The sequence below is a fragment of the Apodemus sylvaticus genome, chromosome 15, assembly GCF_947179515.1.
Source record: "Apodemus sylvaticus chromosome 15, mApoSyl1.1, whole genome shotgun sequence".
Lineage (NCBI taxonomy): Eukaryota > Metazoa > Chordata > Mammalia > Rodentia > Muridae > Apodemus > Apodemus sylvaticus.
In genome coordinates this window covers 67,290,286-67,311,270 of record NC_067486.1, presented here as the reverse complement: position 1 = coordinate 67,311,270, position 20,985 = coordinate 67,290,286, and the positions used below count along the sequence as shown (strand labels likewise).

The following is a 20,985-nucleotide window of genomic DNA, read 5'->3' as shown; positions in this document are numbered from 1 at the left end:
CTAGTCTACACAGTGAGTTCCAGGACATCCAGGTCTACACAGTAGTGTAAATCTAGTTACTCAGGAGGCTAAGGCAGGAAAATTAATATCTTTTCTTTCTCTCACTAACCTAAAGCCCTGTTTACTACCGGCCCCCATAGAAGGATCACTGAAATTTAGGAGTTTGAGGCAGCTAGGCCAGCATGGTAGAACCCATCTAAAAACCAACACAGTAAACTAACATGAACAGCTACTGTGCTGAGCCTGACATAATTAGAAACACTTTCCAGATGACTGTTCCTAGACTGATTTTGCTTCTCTGTCACTTTGTCCTAATGGTCAAATGTACACTGTGGTTGTATGTGCATTTCTTAGAGGGCAAATAAGTTACTGTCAAGTGAATAGTTGGGAAAAAAGGAGGTCTTGATAGTGCTTCAAATGGTGGCACACTCTTTTTATCTTTGCACTTGGGCTGAGGCAGGTGGCTCTCTTGAGTTCCAGGCCAGCCAGAACTACATAGTGAGACCCCACCTTAAACAACAAGCAAAATCCTGCATTCTTGAGGGTAGCAGAAATCTGTACTGCCTTTACATAACCTTTACCCTCATTTCCTGCCCACTGTACTTTAGACTTTTATGTAGATAAAACACGAGGTGCCTGCCGGCTCTTTAAAAGGAAAACAGATACAAGTGTGAGTTCCTTGTCCTTTTAGAGCAGACTAGGCTTGCTCCTGTGACTGTCTCCTGGTACTCAGAGCCCTCGGATTCATTCGTCCTGAACTGAGGGTTTGTGGTACCTTAGTGTTCGTCATGAAATCGGTCCCTCCTTGTGGTAGTAGTAATGTTACAAATGTCTTTTATGCAATAAATGTTGTGAAATATTATGTTTTTGGCTTTTAGAGTGTCTCTCACCCAGCTCTTTCTCAAGAGTCCAGGTAGGTCTTCTCTACCAGGAGGAAAGCCAGAGCGAGAGCTTTGGACTTGATGGATCCAGCAGCTGCATCCTCGCCTCCCTGTTTCCCTGGGTTGTAAGGACTAAGCAAGAACACAGGAAAAGTTCTTCATCGATCGTGTGGCTGATTTTGAAGGAAATGGTGTTATGTGTTCTGTTTTCTAAGTAATAGAAATGCCGTTTGTTCCTTTTCAGGTCAGTTGAACATGCCGATGGTCAGAGCGTCCTCACAGACTCGCTGTGGAGGCGGTACAGTGAGTTCGAGCTGTTGAGAAACTACCTTTTAGTGTACTACCCACATGTTGTGGTACCACCACTCCCAGAAAAGCGGGTAAGACATAGACAGCAGGAGGAGCCGAGGAGTCTGCAGGGAGCCATTCATTGATTTTCCTTCTTTTTTGTTTTTGGCTTTTCAATACAGGGTTTGTTTGTGTACCCCAAGCTGTCCTGGAACTCTCTGTGTAAACAAGGCTGGCCTCAAATTCAGGAATTCACCTGCCTCTGCCTCCCATACGTATTTCTCCTCTATGTATACAGTTGGCTCAGTCTGTATAATGTTATTTGTATGCATGTGATTTCAAGGCTGGCCATTTGGTACTGGATAGCCAATTGAGCTCTTCCATGGGAAAGACTCTTTCTCCCATTTTTAGCATTTATTAGTTGCCCACAGTTTTTGTCTAGGGTTGAGGCCCTATACGGCTTCTCTCTTCCATGCTAGTCTGTGTCCGTGTTGTCCTTGTGCGGGTCTTGTTTAGGCAGTTAGGTTCATAGCTATAGCTTCCCTCACTCTGGGGAGATGCAGTCTCCCAGCAGACTTCCATCTCTGGCTCAGATGTTCCCTAGCTTTAGGCACCATAGGCTCACTCATTCTCTTTGTTTTGATTACTTGTTATTTTCTTTAATGGTCTCCTGTTGTAAAGAGAAGTTTCTTTTATGAGAATGTACAGACTAGTTTTATATCAACTTGACAATCTGAGAGAAGGGAACCTCAGTTAAGAAAAATGCTTCCATAAGCAAGCCTGTGGGACATTTTCTTAATTGTGACTGATGTGGGATTGAGAGGGGAGGACTCAGTCCACTGCGGGTGGGACTATCCTGGGCTGATGGTCCTGGCAGTGCCCTCCTTGGCCTCTGCATAGGTTCCTGTCCTGTTTGAGTTCCTGTTCTGACTGCCTTTGATGATACTTCCAGTGATGTGCAAATATAAGCCAAATAAACCCTTTCCTCCCAAGTTGCTTTGGATATGGTGTTTCATCATGGCAGTGATAATCCTGGCTAAGGCAGAGGATAACAGCTACGAGTCCCTGTGGCTAAGCCTGCTCCTAATGGTTGCTTTGTTTACCTAGGCAGAGTTCGTGTGGCATAAACTCTCTGCTGACAACATGGATCCAGACTTTGTGGAGAGACGACGGATAGGCTTAGAAAACTTCCTCTTGAGGGTTGCTTCACATCCTGTCCTTTGTAGAGACAAAATCTTCTATTTGTTTTTAACCCAGGTATATTTTCTTATAATTAGTCTTTTAGAAATAATCATTAGAGTTAGGCTTTTAAAAAATTATAAAATGCCAATCCTCGAGGTTCATTTGAATCAGCTTTTGATAGGCAGTTTATTGTGTTTGGTTTAGTTTGAAATTTGAGTTATTGGATTATGTCGTTAAGTATGATTTTCTTTTAATTTATGTATTATTAGTGTGCATGTGTTCTCTTGGGTGTGATATGGGGAAGTGCACAACTGTCATGGCACACATGTGGAGTGAGGTCAGAGGACAGTTTTGTAGAGTCGGCCTCCTCTTTAACCTTTACATGGGTTCTGGGATTGAAATTTAGGTTGCCGTTCTTACATGGCAAATGCTTTACCTAGATACTGAGCCATATCACCAGCTCCATAACTGGAGTTAGGTACGCTAACCCACAGTGTGGGCACTGGAAACTGAGCCTGGATCTTCTGCTGAAAAGAGAATGTGCTCCTAACCACTGAGCCATCTCTCCAGCCCCATCATAGCTGAATTTTTATACTTAAGGATGCTAAGACTTTATGTTTGTTACAGTTACCTAAATGGAAACTTAAAATTAATCTTTAGTGTTAGGAGGTCAGGTGTCTAAAATCTCAGATATGTGTTTTTTCAAATGTTTAGAGTGTATGTTAGTTTTGAAGTAAAGGGATGTTTTAACCTCTCCTATATCACCTGAATTAAGAATAGAATGATAGATGCTTGGTTTCTGTAATGTGGAATGTTAACGTATTGCTTGTTTGGTTCTGCAGTAATGGTCTCTAAAACTGACTTTGATTTTTAGGAAGGTAACTGGAAGGAGACTGTGAATGAGACTGGATTTCAGCTGAAGGTAAGATACTCATATGGGCTGACTCTCCATGTCCCTTTACAGGTCCCACATGGCCCTGTGCACTTACTGGAGATGACAAGGAAAGGATGGGAATCTGCTTTGCATCTAATACCATTGGCAGGGGTTCAAAGACACACCCAGGTCACTTTTGATTTGTGTAGTTTTAGTGCTGTTTGGGCTGCAATAGGCAGTTTCTTAATTCTGCCAGAAGACACTTTAAATCAGTAATTTAAATAAAGTCTCTAGATTTTCAAGTATACTACAGTATACTAGTATGTCTACATTTTCATTTCCTTAAATTCTGTCTGACCACTTCACTTGTTCCCTGACTCCCACATTTGCTTACCTGTGAGTCAAAATTCTTAGGAAACCCATGCTTGGCTTTTCCAACATTGATGAGCTAAAGGGTGAGACCTTTGTCGTGCTTCTGGAGCATGAGACGTGGTACCCAGTGGGAAGTGAAGTAGGAGTCTTCACCATTGTGAAATGGTCTCTGTTAGTGATGCAGGCTCACAGTCATTAGCAGTGGGGCTTGGACATGAGGTCATTGCCTGAAGCTGGAGAAGCTCAGAGGTGAAGCAGTGGTACACTCCAGGCCTTCCCGAGGGACATTAGCACACTTACCACAGACTTAAAGGGAGTTCTCTGGGGTTAATCATGGGAGTGGGATGGACAAACATAACACTCATTTTTAAAATATAGAATATTTCTAAATTGAACATTTGAATTATTATCAAGTACTAAATGTTTCAAATGTAAAACATTTTAGTGGTATCATTCAGTCTTAGGGTTAGAAGTATTTTGTATTTCACATTTTGTATTAAGGAATTCTCAACTGGCAAAGTCTGAAGACAATGTAAAGTCCCAATCATTTCAGATAAGAGATGCTTGACCTGTATTTAATATAAGATCATAAGTGATAGCCAGGCGTACTGGTACACATCTTTGATCCCAGTGTGGGAAACCAGAGGCAGGAGGGGTTTGAGGCCAGCCTGGTCTTCATAATGAATTCCAAGGCAGCCAGATAATGAGACATTGTTTTGAAAAAAATAATAAAAAGGGATGTCCAGATAAGAAAAACAAGTTCAGGTTAGGCTTGGGGGATACCTCAAAATCCCTTTGGAGGTGGAGGTTGGAGGATAAGAAGTTAAAGGTTATCCTGAGCTATGTAGTTTGAAGATCGCCTTGGCTACTTGAAATTCAGCCTCAAAAACCAAACCAAACAAACAAACAAAAAAAACCAAATTATTCCTGGAGCTTCGTATGTTGGCATATGTGCATTTGAAATTCAGCACAAAGTGAACAGAAAATGTAATCAAGTGCCTGGTTCTGTCATGAGCTGACTCTTACTAGCTGAGTATGTTAATGGCAGATACCAACTTCTTGATTGTTAATTCAGCACTTGGTGGTGCTTAGAGGAACTATTGTGTTTTTAGTTTAGGGATGGATTGGATATAATTTGAAACTTTTAAAAAGGCTCATATTTGGAAGAGTTTTCTAAGAAATATTGTAAGATATATTACAAGTGAATAAGTGAAACACAAGACTGACTAAAAATCAAGTAATTTAGGTGAGTTTTTTTATATATCATATGATATTTAGTTACTGATGTAGCCAGTAGTCACTTATCTATCAGTCCTTGTACTCACGTTTTGTTTCAAGTTTGGTGAGTTGAGAAAGCACCTGATTTTTCTGTTATTGCAGAATGTGCTGTTTACATAGGCCTTTAAATTGTTTGGTCATATGGCTTTTAAAGTGTTTATGTAATGTTTTGTTTTTGTGGTTGAAAATTTGATTCTTAGCCAGGCAGTGGTGGCACATGCCTTTAGTCCCCGCACTTGGGAGCCAGAGGCAGGTGGATTTCTGAGTTCTAGGCCAGCCTGGTCTACACAGTGAGTTCCAGAACAGCCAGGACTACACAGAGAACCCCTGTCTGGAAAAACAAAAACAAAACAAAAAACTAGAGTCTTTTGTAAAATATTTGAAAGGTAATACTTAATATAATACATTGAATTAATAATTCAAAAAGCCACATGTTGAAAGAAGTAGGAGATATTTCAGAACCTCATGTATTTTGCTTTAATTCTTGTTTCATTATGGATACTTCTTGCTTCAAGTCTTCCATGAAGGAAAAGGGATCTTTTTGGACAGCCTCACAACATAAATATGCACATGCATTCCTATATAACACTGTGTACATATGTAGATAAGTGTATATATATAAGGTCACATATAATTAATATGAAGGTCATATATAAGCTATGATTAGACAACATTGCATTCTGCAGTGTTCAAATGGACATAATATGGCTCACTACTATTAGATTCAGTGTTCCCCTCAAGCCCCACTTCATGTTTTGAGTCTTCTCGTAAAACTCATAGTAGGTAATTCAGTGGAAGCAGAGCAAAGAGCTCATAACTAGTTCAGTGCAGACATTGTTACGTTGTTATGAGAATACTCACTGTTGGGTTTGCCTGTCTTAGTTAGGGTTTTACTGCTGTGAGCAGACACCATGACCAAGGCAACATTTAACTGCGACTGGCTTACATGTTCAGAGGTTCAGTCCATCATCATCAAGGTGGGAGCAGGGCAACATCCTGCAGGCAGGTGCAGACAGAGCTGAGAGTCTACATCTTCATCTGAGGCTGATAGTGGAAGACTGCCTTCAGGCAGCCCACCCCCACAGTAACATACCTACTTCAACAAGGCCACACCTCCAAATAGTGCCACTCCCTGGGCCAAGCATGCCCAAACTATCATGGTGCCCCAGTCTTTATAGAGGCTGACTGAGGAGTCTGGAACCCTCCCTCTTCCTTGGAGAATCAGGCAAGGTGTGGCCTCTGCTAGTGTCTGAGACTCTACATTCTGGGTGCCTGCAGAATGGGAGTACCCACTCCTCTAAGTGCTGTGTGGGCCATGGGACTGATGTTCCTAAGGAGCATGTAGTGTGATAAATGATGGTAAGTTATTTAAATAAAAATAATTAGAATAATGATAAGTAGCATGAAAGAAAATGACTATGATCATTGTTAATGAGACAGCAGGGTTCATTTTTCTAGAATTACTTTGAGTGACTAGTAACATAAAACACATTTCTTTCTCAAAAAGGAAAGTATCTGAGGCAAAGGTTAGCAAGCATGCCTGGGAACAGAAGCAGGTGCCTAGAGTTACGTGTTGTGCTGTGGAAGGCGCGTGAATTATACTCACAGAACAGAAGACAGTCATACCGTAGTGCTTTTTGTAAAATGTTGGTGGGCACAGCAGGTGGACAGGTTACAAAAAAACCAGGAAAATGGTGCTAGGCTTCAGATGCCTTTTTGATGACATTCTTAGTCTTTGGGTTGGTAGAGGCTAGTGGTCTGTTAAGAATATATCCCAGCTGGTTGGTGGTTGTTGTACACCTTTAATCCCACCACTTGGGAAGCAGAGGCAGGCATTTGTCTGTGAGTTTGAGGCCAGCCTGGAATACAGAGTGAGTTCCAGGACAGCCAGAGAAAACCTTGTTTCAAGAAAAAAAAAAAAGGAAAAATTGTAGGATCAAAGCTAAGGTTTGAATGAAGCTGGACATGGTGGTGCATACCTTTAATCCTAGCACTCAATAGGCAGAGGCAGGCAGGTCTTTGAGTTCGAGGACATCCTGGGCTATACAGAGAAACCCTGCCTCAAAATAAAAAACAAATGTGAGATTTGGGATCACTAGAGACATGGCTCCGTGCTTAAGAGCACTGTCAGAAGACCCAAGTTCCAGTGTCAGTACCCAAGTGGTAGCTCACAAACCTCTTTCTGTAACCAGTCCCAGGAGATCCAGTGCCTTCCTCTGGCCTCCACAAACACCAGTCATGTACATGGTACACAGATATGCTAAACATACATGTAGGCAAGACACCCGCACACATGAATAAATAAGCTTATTTATTATTTTAAGGTAAGACTGGGGGGGTGTTAAAGAAATAGCTTAGCAATTAAGAGCACTTTTGCTCCTTCTGCAGAGGACCTGCGTTCTTTTCTTGGATCCCATGTGGTTGCTCAAAAACCATCTCCAACTCCATTTCCAGACTTCTTTTGGCCTCTGGGCACCAGGCACACATGTGGTACATAGGCATACACATGGGCAAAGCACTCATACACATAAAAATAAAAGAAATAAATCCTTGCTCGTTTTCAGTATTCACAGCCGGGCAGATTCTTGGGCTCTGGTGTTGCAGCAGCAGAGTCTGCAGGAGCATATTTATCACATTGCTTCTGTTCTCTTAGGGAATGGGATGGGGGTCCTAGTGGCTTTGGTTTGCTCTGTTTTATTAATTGAGAGCATTTGTAATTGTGGGTTGGAAATTAGAATAATGTAAAGTCTTCATGAGCGTAGAAATTTTTTTAAAAAACCAAACTACATTTTGAAATTGATTTATAATTGAACTACTTTTTTCCAATTAGCTCTGTCTGTGCCTTAGGCAAAAAACAAGTTAGTTTTCTTTTCTTTTCTCTTTTCTTTTCTTTTCTTTTCTTTTCTTTTCTTTTCTTTTCTTTTCTTTTCTTTTCTTTTCTTTTCTTTTCTTCCTTCCTTCCTTCCTTCCTTCCTTCCTTCCTTCCTTCCTTCCTTCCTTCCTTCCTTCCTTCCGTTTTAGGAGACAGGGCTTCACTATGTAGAGCTGTTCTGGAACTCACTATCTAGACAAGGCTGGCTTCAAACAAACAGGGGTCTGCCTGCCTCTGCCTTTCAAGTGCTAGGACTAAAGACATGTGCACCATATATGGCTCAGGTTTTTGTAAAAATTTAGTATTTAAATATGTTAAGTACATCTCATGAAGTGAAATCCTTACTTTGTATTTATCTCTCTGTCTCTTCTTAGAGAACAGTTATCTAGAAATAAATTAAGAAGATATGCTGTCCCGTAGGCCAGGCACGTCTCCTCACACCTGCAGTCCTAGTGCTAGGGAGCTAGAGCTAGCTAGAGGGTCAGAGTGTCAGCTGGGCTACAGGATGCCTGTCTCAAAAGCCAAAACAAAACAAAAAGATGAGCTAGCCATATAGCAATGTGATGCCGTCTAGCTTGCTTTATTTAGCAAAGCATTACTTTATTACACGTATTTCCAATTTTTTCTGAGACATTGATTATGATAAGAAAAATGAAGGCCTGTTGGTTTGGAGTCCACCTGAAGACTACGTGCTCAGTACACAGGATCTTCATGAGGCAGTAGTGTCACAGATGACCTAGGCAGATAGATCATTGCCTTTCTTGCAAGGTTTTAGAGAAAAGTAAGACTTGTCCTGTGACTCACCATATGCAGAGTAGTGGCATTACTGGTCCATTGATGTTTGCAGGTGTACTTTGGAATCACTAGAGCCTTCATTCATAGAAGAATATTCATTCTAATTTATAAACATGCGTGTGTAGTCTTCTCAAAAAGAATTACTAAGCTATTCTTCAATATGTTTAATGTGCTTCAACAAGTGACATAAAAAAGGTATTTGAGCACTTTAATTTTGAAGGAAAAGTAAAAATGTTTGAATTTTATACCCTGAAATATAATTGTATTAAGTCAACAAATTATTTTTTCCAGGCAGACTCCAGGTTAAAAGCGCTTAATGCAACATTCAGAGTGAAAAACCCAGACAAGTAAGGCTTTGCTTTAATAACATTTGCAATGTTGTTTTGAATGGTGCCTATCAATCTGTTTAATTTTTCATTTCTGAATGTATGCACTTAATTTGCTAAATATAATTCACATTTAGTGAAACCTTTTTAAAGTCTAAAACTGATTTTGAAATTTTGTAATTTGGGTATAAGATTGTGTCTGAAGTTTTAGAAAATAAGACTATTGCTTTTTCTTCTAGAAAGATTCATTAAGTGCTAAAGATATCAGAAAAATGAGAGAAGTAATTTCCTATAATTTTTCTTGTGTGACTGCTTATCAGATGTGCAGAGTTTAAGAAAATTATGTTATTACCTATATAAGAACAATCTAGTTTGCATGCCAAAAAAAACCCTGAGGATAAATCCAGAAGTGTAAGGGCCCAAGGTGCTGTGTTACAGAAGACCTTGACTTGATGACCATCAGTCCAGCTCTTGAGAGCACTGCGGCCCTAGATGCTGGGCCTTAGCAGATGTGACCCTCGGGACAAGACAGATCCTAGAGATTCAGAGTTTGCTCACTCTCTGTCACTACATGCTCCTTTGTAGGAAGCATGCTTTTATAGAGCTGACTAGATTTCTCTAGTGAGTCCTTCAGCACTAATTTCTCTGTAGGCTAAATTCTTATCAAATGAAGCCTAAGTTTGCATATTTTGATAAGTGTCTTGTCTGATTATAACTTACAAACTGACATTATTAATAATAATGCCCCTGTTGCCTCTTTTTGCTAGGCAGACCCTCTGCCACCAAGTTAAATCTGTTGTTCTTCTTGATTTTTAACATAAATTTTGAATATAAAATGTAAATGAATATTCTAAGGTCTTGGAAATTACGAATTGGTAATGATAATCATGGAACTTTTGTTTCTGTTTTTTCTTTATTATTTTTAATTATGTGTATGTGTGTGAGAGCTGGGATCAGCAAGCATATTTATCTCCGTTTTGATGTTTTGATGTAGGATCTCATGGGGCCCAGACTCGTGGCTCTCTTGTTTGTGCCCTCTGGGTGCTGGGATTGTTAGTGTGCACCACTACACCTCACGTGTTCTGTTGTTGTTGTTTATTGCCTTCTTTTCTAGAGAACATTTAAGTTTACAGCAACACTGAGCATTAGGTGTAGACACCTCTGTCCCTGCTTCCTCCTAGCCTCTCACCCTCCCTCTCACACAGGGCACGTCCCAGACAGAGCTTGCTGCTGATCTGAGGCTCATTGTGGTAGCACTTGCCATGTGTGTGGTTTGGGATGCGTGTGTGTCCTGTTGTAGGGCCATGCAGAACAGATGTAACTGATGTCCTAAAATCCTCTCCCCTCCAGCTCGAGGGATTTTTTAGTTTTACTATTACCATAGTTTATCCTCTTCAATGCCGACATATCAAATAAAAGGTAACCTTTCAAATTGGCCCCTTTCATTCAGTTTCCATTGACGTTTTTATAAACGTTATAATGGCATGCATGTTTAATAATAGGTGTTTTCTAGGTTAGAACTAAAATTATAAGTTACTGCAAAAGAAACAAGCTAGGTTTGTGACATTGGTGGATATATATTCATTAGAGGATCTATTATTTTTATTGATCCTTTTGTTTTTTGTTTTTTGTTTTTTGTTTTTTGGATTTTTGGATTTGGTTTTTTCGAGACAGGGTTTCTCTGTATAGCCCTAGCTATCCTGAAACTCACTCTGTACACCAGGCTGGCCTCAAACTCAGATATCCGCCTGCCTCTGCCTCCCAAGTGCTGGGATTACAGGCATGCGCCACCACTGCCTGGCCTTATTGCTTCTTTAATATTAATGTTTTGTTAACTAGCTCTCTTAATCAAATGTTTATCAGTGTAATGAATTCAATTTGTCAGTTGAAGTTCTTTTTTTTTTTTTTTTTTGGCTCTACAAGGTTATTTTAATTATTGGGTTTTATTTATTCATATTGTTTGTGATTTTTGGTTTTTTCGAGACAGGGTTTCTCTGTGTAACCCTGGCTGTCCTGGAACTCACTCTGTAGACCAGGCTGGCCTTGAACTCAGAAATCCGCCTGCCTCTGCCTCCCAGAGTGCTGGGATTACAGGTGTGCGCCACCAACGCCCGGCCTAGGTTTTTAGAATTTTAAATGGGATATCACCAGTAATATTAGCAGAGTACAAAATAAAATCAGTGTGTAGTCATAAATATGGACTTTCTATAAAGCACCAGCTTCCCAATAATGATTTGGAGACTTTTTATTAATTATGAATGCTTGGCCTTATCTTTTCCCAACCAGCTTCTATAATCTACCTATCCCATTTATTCTGATCTAAGTTCCACCCCAGGGCTCTTTAGTTACCTCTTCTTCCTCAGCGTCTGGCAGGCAAATCTGCCTCAGTTTCCTTCCCCGAGCTCCTAACTCTCCCCTGGAATCCCGCCCTTCTTCCCTTCCCCTATCCTGCTATAGGCCGTTCAGCTCTATATTTAAACCAATCAGATGACAGAGAGGAGTGTTTACCAAACAGACAGGTGGTGCTCAGCCGCCCAGCCTGTACACAAACTCTGCCAGCACAGAAGCCAGCATTTGAATAATACGAGACAGTCTTTACACAGTGCGCAAAAGCTTCGCCCTAACATGTAGTTGCAAAGAAATTTATTTGTTTTAAATTCTATTTTTTTTTTTTTTTGAGACAGGGTTTTTCTGTATAGCCCTGGCTGTCCTGGAACTCACTTTGTAGACCAGGCTGGCCTCGAACTCAGAAATCTGCCTGCCTCTGCCTCCCAAAGTGCTGGGATTACAGGCATGCGCCACCACCGCCCGACTTTTAATTTAAATTCTATTTTAACAGAATATTAATATGTAAAATCTCTGTATTAAGTCTGCTTGGCTCAACAGATTAGTAATAATTTAAAATTATCACACCATTACTAAAATATTATATATCATGAGAAGATTTTACTCTGTTTTCCTAAATTCCAGGAAACCAGAATAATTGTTTCAGAGAGATGACCAAAATGCTGCTTCTAGTATTTGCTTCACAGAAGCTTATTTTGTCCCAGACTTAACTGTTGAAGGCAGTGAGAAGGGAGACCTGGCGGTATCATCTACTTTACATGACTTTAGGGATCAGTAAATGCCTTTACCTTGCACTGCGAGTGTGAATGCAGCTGAGGTTCATTGTGGCCTCTGTGGCCTCTTTGCGTTGTGTTACAAAAAACTAAGTCCATTAAGACAGAATTGAGAAGACAGACCAGCTGGATTATGTAAGACACGTGTTTATTTTAAATCTACGAGTTTGTTTTTGTATAAATAAACAGTTCTAATCTTGTGTCCATCATAACCTTACCAAGAAGTTTAATTTACTGTGGCTTTAGTTGCTAGTTTTTCTTGCCTGAAAAAAAGCAAACATTGGCTTCAATTAAATCATATATAAAAATCATAACTTTGCTTTTAAAGGAGAACGCCATGGTAAATATTAATTATGATTTGCTTAGGTCCTTTGAGTTTCCATATGATCTACTTCAGTCTCTTTCTCGTGCTGAGATTGTAGCAAGAAGTAGAGATAGAAGATAGTGTAGAGTTGGAGTTGCCTTTCAGAGGCTCAGGTCTTAGCAGTGCAGTTCAGTGGGTGAAAATGCTTGCCATGTAAGCCTGATAACTTTCTTTGATCCCTAGAACCCATATTAAAAAGCCACATGTGATGGTAAACATCTGGTGGGATGGGAGGTGGAGTCAGGAGAATCTCCCAGAAGTCCACAGGCCAGCTCTCGGTGGAAGCAAAGAACTGACTTCTGACGTTATACTTTGCCCTCCACATGTATTCCAGGGTATGCCACTCACATCCACCCTCACACACAGAAATCATAAATAGAAAAAGTAAAATTCAAAACAAAGCAGAGGCTCAGAGCATTAAGAATCCCTAAGGCAGGGCTGGAGAGGTGGCTCAGCGGGTAAGAGCACCTACTGCTCTTCCAAAGGTCCTGAGTTCAAATCCCAGCAACCACATGGTGGCTCACAACCATCCGTAATGAGATCTGACACCCTCTTCTGATGTATCTGAGGACAGCTACAGTGTACTTACAAATAATAAATAAATCAATCTTAAAAAAAAAAAAAAAGAATCCCTAAGGCAGAGTACAGAACCTGAAGAGGAAGGCGGCAGCTGACTAACATTTCTGCTCTCTTATACTAAGGCAGACTCACAATACACTGAGCTCCTTTTTGAGGGGGTTCTTTTCTTAAATGATGGTTGATTGTACCAACTATAAAGGTGCAATTTGGAGAGACAGCTCAGTGTTGAAATATACTTGTTATTATAGCAGAGATCTTGAGTTCAATACCCAAGCACCCACATGGTAGCTTGCAACTATCTGTAACTCCAGTTCCAAGGGACTCTCATACCCTCATCTGATCTCTGTAAACACCAACCACACACATGGTACACACACATACATGGAGGGAAAATACATACATAAAATGTATGATTTTTTTTTTAGGTAGGGCAGGGTCTTATTATGTATATGGTTCAGAACTTACTATATAGACCAGGCTGTCCTTGAATCTATCTGCTCTCTGCCTACTGAGTGCTGGAATTAAAGGTGTGCCCTACTATGCCTGATTTTTAAAAGAAAGGAAGGGAAAGGAAAGGGAGGAAGAGAAGTTTCAAGAAGAAAGTATAAGGAGCTGGAGAGATGGCTCAGTGGTTAAGAGCTGCTCTTCCAGATGTTCTGAGTTCAATTCTCAGCAACCACATGGTGGCTCACAACCATCTGTAATGGGGTCTGGTGCCCTCTTCTGGTGTGTCTAAAGAGAGCAACGGTGGTGTACTTATGTATAAAATAAATAAAGAAATCTTTAAAAAAAAAAACAGAAAGTGTAAGAGAATTTGTATGATTTAACACTTTCAGCATGCTAAGACAGTGAAGACTAAAACCATAAGAAAATAGAGAGCAATATAAAGTAGACAAATAGCCAACTCAAACTATGTTTGTGCCTTTGAGCTTCCATATTGAAGATAAATATTCAGAAAAAGCCTTTAGGGAGGTCATTTTCAAGAGGAGTTTTAAATAATAGGTGAGATGTGCTTGGGGCACCTGTCCATCAGGTTGAGAGGGTGCAGTGACTACAGGCTGGAGAATGTAGGAATGGGGAAGAAACAGGGCAGCACGGCTGTAATGGCTGAGGCAGTGTTTAGAGAGAAATAGAAGATAAACAGGGTTGAACTGGTGTAGGTAACCCCAGCTCACAGGCTCCATTGGGATCTGTGTTTACATTAGCTATTCTTGCCTTTGATTCAGGGATTGGACAAGGTTGGTGTGAGTGCCAGTGGACCTTTGTCTGGCTCCTCACACTCTTCTCCCTGAGAGACCCCAGGAGTGGCTTTGGCTTGGGTTTTAGTGTTGTTGTTTTTTTCTTTCTTTTTTTGGTTTTTTTTTTTTTTTTTTTTTTTGGATTTTGTTTTTTTTGAGACAGGGTTTCTCTGTATAGCCCTGGTTGAACTGGAACTCACTCTGTAGACCAGGCTGGCCTCGAACTCAGAAATCCTCCTGCCTCTGCCTCCCAGAGAGCTGGGATTACAGGCGTGCACCACCACCGCCCAACTAGTGTTGTTGTTTTAAAGACAGGACCTTAGTCTGTAGTCTACACTGGCCTCAGATTCACAGTGAACCATTTGTCTTAGTTTCCCAAGAACTGAGTAAGCTATCATGTTGAGAGCGTGTGTGTATGTGTGTGTGTGTGTGTGTGTGTGTGTGTGTGTCTGTGCGCGTGCGCGCCGCGCATATGGTGTACATGAATCCATGCAGATTCCAGAAGAGGACATTAGTCTTACTCTATTGATTTTTCACCTTATTTTCCTGAGACAGTGTCTCTCCCTGAACCTAAAGCTCACCGTCTGGGTAGCCTAGCTGGCCAATGAGTTCCCAGGATCAACCATCTCCATCCTACAATTGCTAGTGCTACAGACATGAAGGCCATGTCTGACCTTTATGTGGGTGCTGGGGATTTGAACTCAAGTTCTTGCTTTCCTGGAAAGTTCCCTACCTACTACTAAATCATCTCCCCAGCCCCTCTCAGTAGGGCTTTTTACTTTGTTTTGTTTTGTTTGTTTGTTTGGTTTTGTTTTGTTTTGTTTTTTTTTTTTTTTTGGGGGGGGGGGGGGACAGGGTTTCTCTGTGTAGCCCTGACTGTCCTGGAACTTACTCTGTAGACCAGGCTGGCCTCGAACTCAGAAATCCGCCTGCCTCTGCCTCCCAAGTACTGGGATTAAAGGCATGCACCACCCCCCCACCCCCCACCCCCCACCCCCCGGCTAGTAGGGTTTTTTAAAACAGACATTTCAGAAATTATTAGATATGAGTAAAGAAAGGGGGTACTACAGGAGAAACTTTAAGGGAGACTAGAGAGTATAGTGGATTAACTGTGGTAAGAAGTTGGAAAGTATCATGAGGCATAAAATCTAGAGAATAGGATGGAAACCAAATCTAAAGACGTATAGATTTGAGAAAGCTTTAAATTGACTGGCAGAAGTAAAATTGAGGTTTTCCCACATGCTGACATCTGTTACCTGTGTGGAGGGTGACTTCAGAATCTTGGTGTCAGGCTAGAAAGATGGTTTAGTAGGTTAGAACCCTTGATGATGTTCCAGAGCGACACAGCTTTGATCCACATAATGGCTTACAGCAACTCGTAGCTCCCTCCAGGGGACCCAGTGTCGTCTTCTCACCTCCATGAGCTCCAAGTGTGTGAGTGGTGAACACCAAAACTCACAGAATAAAACAGACAAGTCTGTTTTAAACAGGCGTGGGGTCTTCGTGGATAATTGGAAACAAAGCTTACTGAGAACCATTAGGAATATAAGAACATTAGAGACTGCTATTTAGGTTGCAGTATATATTTTTCAGCACCATAAGCTTTTTCCTGTTTTGTTTCGTTTAGTTTTTAGAATAATTTTCCATACCCACAGATTTTATTTCTACCTCAGTCCCTTTTTCCATCTTTTCTTGGCTTTCAGTTTGTATATGTATTTTATGCTGTTTTATTTTAGAATATTTTTCTATTTATATTAGTTTGTAATGTTCAGGGACAGGATGTGATTAGATAGAACAAGTTTGATTATTCTTAGGAATTGCCATTTTGTGTAGAAACGGTGACTGCTTGTTTTCCTAAGCGAGGTTTTGTTTCCTGTTCCAGGAGGTTTACTGAACTGAGGCACTACAGCGATGAGCTGCAGTCCGTCATCTCTCATCTCCTTCGAGTCAGAGCTGTAAGTGGTCCGGAGCTCTGTGACACGCCAAGGACGGTGCTTGTCACTGAGCCGACGTGCTTTTAAGTGCTGGTGTATTTGTGATGGAGTACTGATTTTACATCAAATCTGTGTGTTCATATCACAAACTGCCTTTTAAGAGAAGTGAGCTGCCATTTCTGTTAGAAACAGTTCGAAGAGTTTGAACCCCTTTCTTTCTTCCTGGTGTGTCCTGGTATAGCTAGCATCTTATCAAAAGGCTTGTCATTTCAGAGTTCAGTGTAAATAATGAAGATGTTTATATTAGACTTAGAATAATTCCTCGGCCTTTGAGGGTTTTTTTTTTTTTTTTTCAAGCTCTGTGGGATAATTTGTGGCTGTTAGGACATCTTGTATCCTTTAAGACAGGGCCTTGCTGTGCAGCCCAGACTTGGGCTTAACTATCCTTCTGCCTTACGTCCCCAGTGCATACTCCACAGAATGAATTCACTAAACAAACTTACTTCATGCACTAGTCCACCGTGACAAAAGGGATAAGGAGCAACCATTGTGCTTGGACATGTCGTTGTAACGCATGTGGGGAAAAATATTCTTCAATAAATAGAGTGCCTGGAAACTTGTCATCTGATCTTTCCAGAGGAAACCTTAGAACCTGAGACAGGTCACCAGGTGTAGGGTCATATCATATGTTAGCTGAAATCCTCCTGAGATAGAATATATTGAATAAAAGAGCCCATCAACATGACAGATCACATCATGGTGTGAGCATGTGAGTGTTAGAGATCCCGGGAAGCCAGGGCTGGGAAGGGCCCCGCCTTGCTCAGTTTTTTAACAGTCCTTTCTCAACGGGCATTTGCTGGAGTCCCATGATAATTAAATAGAGTTACTGTCCCTAGTGATCTAAAGACTTCTTACTAGGCCTCACACACTTTACTGAAAACCAGAATTCCAACACACAAAGCCATAATAGCAACTGTCAAACCACAATAGAGTCCTTAAGTATACTGTAAAATGCTAAGTAAAGAAAGTCACCCTGAAACCCAAAAACAAAATAAAACAACAACAACAACAAAAAAAAAAACCCAAAAAAAAACAAAAAAGAAGCCGGGTGGTGGTGGCACATGCCTGTAATCCCAGCACTTGGGAGGCACAGGCAGGCGATTTCTGAGTTCAAGGCCAGCCTGGTCTACAGAGTGAGTTCCAGGACAGCCAGGGCTATACAGAGAGAAACCCTGTCTCGAAAAAAACCAAATCCAAAAAAACCAAAAAAAAAAAAAAATTAAAAAAAAAAAAAAAGAAAGTCGCCCTGGAGTGTGTGGCTCTCCCTGTTATCTCACTACTTGGAAGCAAGAACTGAATATTAGAAAGGATTTTGAGTTGATGAGCTGAAATTTCTAGATATTTCATTACCTTGAAATTCTACACATGAGTATGAGTTATGGTGAAGTTCTGACTTTAACAGTGGAACCATGTGATATCTTCTGATTAACTTGGATTTTGAAACCGTGTTCTGGAATTAGGAGAAAGGGCGTGAGACATGGAGAGCAGTAGCAGGACAACAAGACACCGGGATGGAAGGGTAAAGGCCCGCACGAACGTAGGCTTGAAAACCACACAGCCCCTGGGACCTGCCTTTTCCTAATGCTGGAGTCAACTGTAGACGTGGCTCAGATCAGTGAACCTCTTTGGCAAACCTCTGTCTTCAAAACTATTTATATTATACTTCATAACAGTAGCAAAACAGTTTCAAAGTAGCAGCAGAAATAATTTTATGGTTGGGGTCACCACAACATGGGGAACTGTATTAAAGGGTCATAGCGTCAGGAAGAGTGAGAACCTCTGGCTTAGAAGTTGTTTAAGACAGGTGGTGGGGGTGCACGCCTTTAATTTCAGTGCTCTTGGAAGCAAAGGCAAATGGATGTCTATGAGTTTGAGGCTAGCCTGGTCTACAGAGCGAGTTCCAAGATAGTCGGAGTACACAGAGAAACCCTGTCTTGGGAAAGAAAAAAAAGAAGAAAGAAAGACACAAATGAAAGGAAAAATAGAAGTATTATCTTTTCTGTTGAGGAAAGTTCTTTTAAAACTGCTGGGTATGAGTTAAACACTTAAGTCAAAACAGAACTACTTGGCAAAGCAGGTGGCTTTAGAGCCAGGAAGGTTGAGTTTGAAACTGTTCTTGGCCTTTCATACCAGACAGATACTGAAACCTCTCAGAACTTGTTTTCTAAAAGGAAACTGGAACTTGCCCATCACATTGTGGGCGCTAATGCTTTTTACCTGGATGAGTGCCTTGTAGTGATGAGAGTCCATTTTTATCTTGTGAGCTAACACAAAGGAATTAAAACGTTCTCTTGACCATTATTTGTGCACTGTGATGCTAGAACGTGTTAGGATAGCCTCACTTCATGACCCTGTTATACAGTATGAAACATAATGAAGTTAATAAACTCTAGTACCTCCCAGTAGGCAAATACAGGGATCCAGAATGAGACTATAAGTCTGCCTCAGGAGCCTGTGCTCTTAGCCACCTACAGATAGATTTGGACAAAAGATAGGAAGGAAACTGACACTTGCTGAGTCACCCTGGTTGACACATCAGCTGATGGAGTCATGTCCTTTTCTCCTAAAGACACAATGTAAAGATTTGGAGTACTCTGATGTAGTCTCACAGCTCTACATAGTAACTGCACTCCTGGGGCTGGAGAGATGGCTCGGGTCCAGAGCACTTGTTACTCTTGTGGGAGACCCAGTAGGTTACCACCACCTGAACAATGGCTCATAACCACGTGTAACTCTGCTTCCAGCGGATCTAGTGCCCTCTTCATTACCGTGCAGTGTATACATGTGCTACACAGATATGTGTAGGCAAAACACATACATATAAATACATCTTTTAAGGAAACAACTAAACTCCTACTTGTTTAATTGCATATTTCTGTTTCCTATTACACTCTCTTGCTTCTTTTCCAGACAGAATCACATTATAATATAACCTTGCTAATATTCTTAAAACACAAGTTTTTACTTTGCTGGCATTTTAAAGATGCAAATTATAATAAGTAATTATAATATGTAATAAGTATTTTATAGTTGTTCACAAAAACGGCAATGTCTGGTGTTTGCAGCTTAATCAGGGAGAATGACAGGAGAGAATCTTACACAGTTCCTTTGGAAACAACCTGTATCAGGAGGGTTTTTTTGTTTGTTTGTTTGTTTTTTTTTTTTTTTTTTTTTGAGTCAGGGTTTCGCTGTGGAGACAAAGCTGGCCTCGGACTCACTCTGTAGACTAGGCTGTCTCTGAACTCACAGAGATGGACTTGCCTCGGCTCCTCTAATGCTGGAATTAGAGGTGTGTGCCACCAAGCCCAGCTAGGAATTTTAAATCTCAGAATCTTTGAAATGCTCTAGGAGACTTAGAGGAGAAAAAGCTGTGTGTTTTCATCATCTAATCGCATGTCACATTTTCTTTTTCCATTGTCTCCTCTTCTCCTTCAGAAAGGTTATCTGTATTTTAGCTCTAGCTACAAAAACTTAGGACTCTGATTTAATACAGCTGACTGATGTGGTACTAAAGCTAGTGTTAACACACTGGGCACACTCCTGTTTCTCTTGCTCTCAGAACTGTAGAAGTAATTAACAGCTGATAAAAAGAACTGGGAACACCAAGTAACTACACAGGTATATGCTCATTCTGCGCTGAGTTTGATGGGGTTTAGAGAGTGTTTTCTTGGTTTATTGTTCTAAGCATGATTTTTTTCATCTCTTACAAATGTATATGAATTTTTAAAAAGTAATCTATATATGATTTCAACCTAATACCAATTTCTGTTAAATATTTCAGAGAGTAGCAGATCGACTCTATGGTGTATATAAAGTACATGGGAATTATGGGAGAGTTTTTAGGTAAGTATCATATGAATATAAATATTAAGCTCCAATTATTAAGCTTAATTATTAAGCTCCAATACTGTTTTTGGCTTAAAAACAGTATTTTAAAGCTTTTATAATGTATGAGTCGGCAGAATATCTATCTAGTTGTGTGTGTGTGCTCAGATGTGAGTATGTGCACGTGTATGTAGAAGCCAGAGGCTCACTTGGGAGTCTTTTCATTACTCTCTGCCTTGTCACTGAGCGAGCTTTTGAGTCTAGACTCACTGGTGTGGACTAGTCTAGCTAGCTAAGCGCTAGGATCACAGACAGGCAATCATATCAGCTGACTGCCTGCTATCCACACTCTGATCCCTAGACTCCTGATGCTTTGAGAACCCTGTAGCTTCGGCTGGCCTAGAACTCCTTATATGTAGCCCAAGCTTATCTCAGACTTAAAACAATCCACCTATCTCTGCCCCTCAAATGTTGAGATTTACAGCCATGTTTTATCATGCCTGGCAGAACAGTATTCAGTGATGTCCCGAAGCAACAGCTTTCACTTTTCAAATAAATACTTTTATCTTAAAGGCATCTGTAAACAAAAAAGTGGGGAGGAAAATCTATATACTGGTGAGATTCCTGACTGCAGGGCACAAGGCCTTTTACTTTTTCTGTTGATTGCCTGGGGAAAATCACTGGAAACTGCTCTCTAATATAATTGGATACTTTCTTTTATTCTTATTATTTTATAATATATGAAGACTTTGGCAAGAGGAGTGTAAAGGCTCAGTGGTAGAACAGTTGTCTAGATGTGAGGCCCTGGGTTCAGTCCTCAGTACCAAACTGGTGTGTGTGTGTGTGTGTGTGTGTGTGTGTGTGTGAGAGAGAGAGAGAGAGAGAAAGAGAGAGAGGGAGAGAGGGAGAGACTTTCCTATTTGGTTGCTTAAATCATCTCTAATACATTTATTTATTTGTTTGTTTATCTATTTTTATTTGTTTGGTTTTTTGAGATA

General features: G+C 40.6%; 1 protein-coding gene across 1 annotated transcript in view; it reads left to right on the top strand.

Annotated features, from left to right (window-relative positions):
- Positions 1-20,985, top strand: part of Snx4 (sorting nexin 4) — a 55,797-nt gene that overhangs the window by 20,367 nt on the left and 14,445 nt on the right. Inside the window, 6 exon segments of the mRNA XM_052158531.1 lie at positions 1,126-1,261; positions 2,277-2,426; positions 3,226-3,273; positions 8,834-8,889; positions 16,051-16,123; positions 19,944-20,005. Of these exon segments, the coding sequence (XP_052014491.1) occupies positions 1,126-1,261; positions 2,277-2,426; positions 3,226-3,273; positions 8,834-8,889; positions 16,051-16,123; positions 19,944-20,005 (525 nt within the window).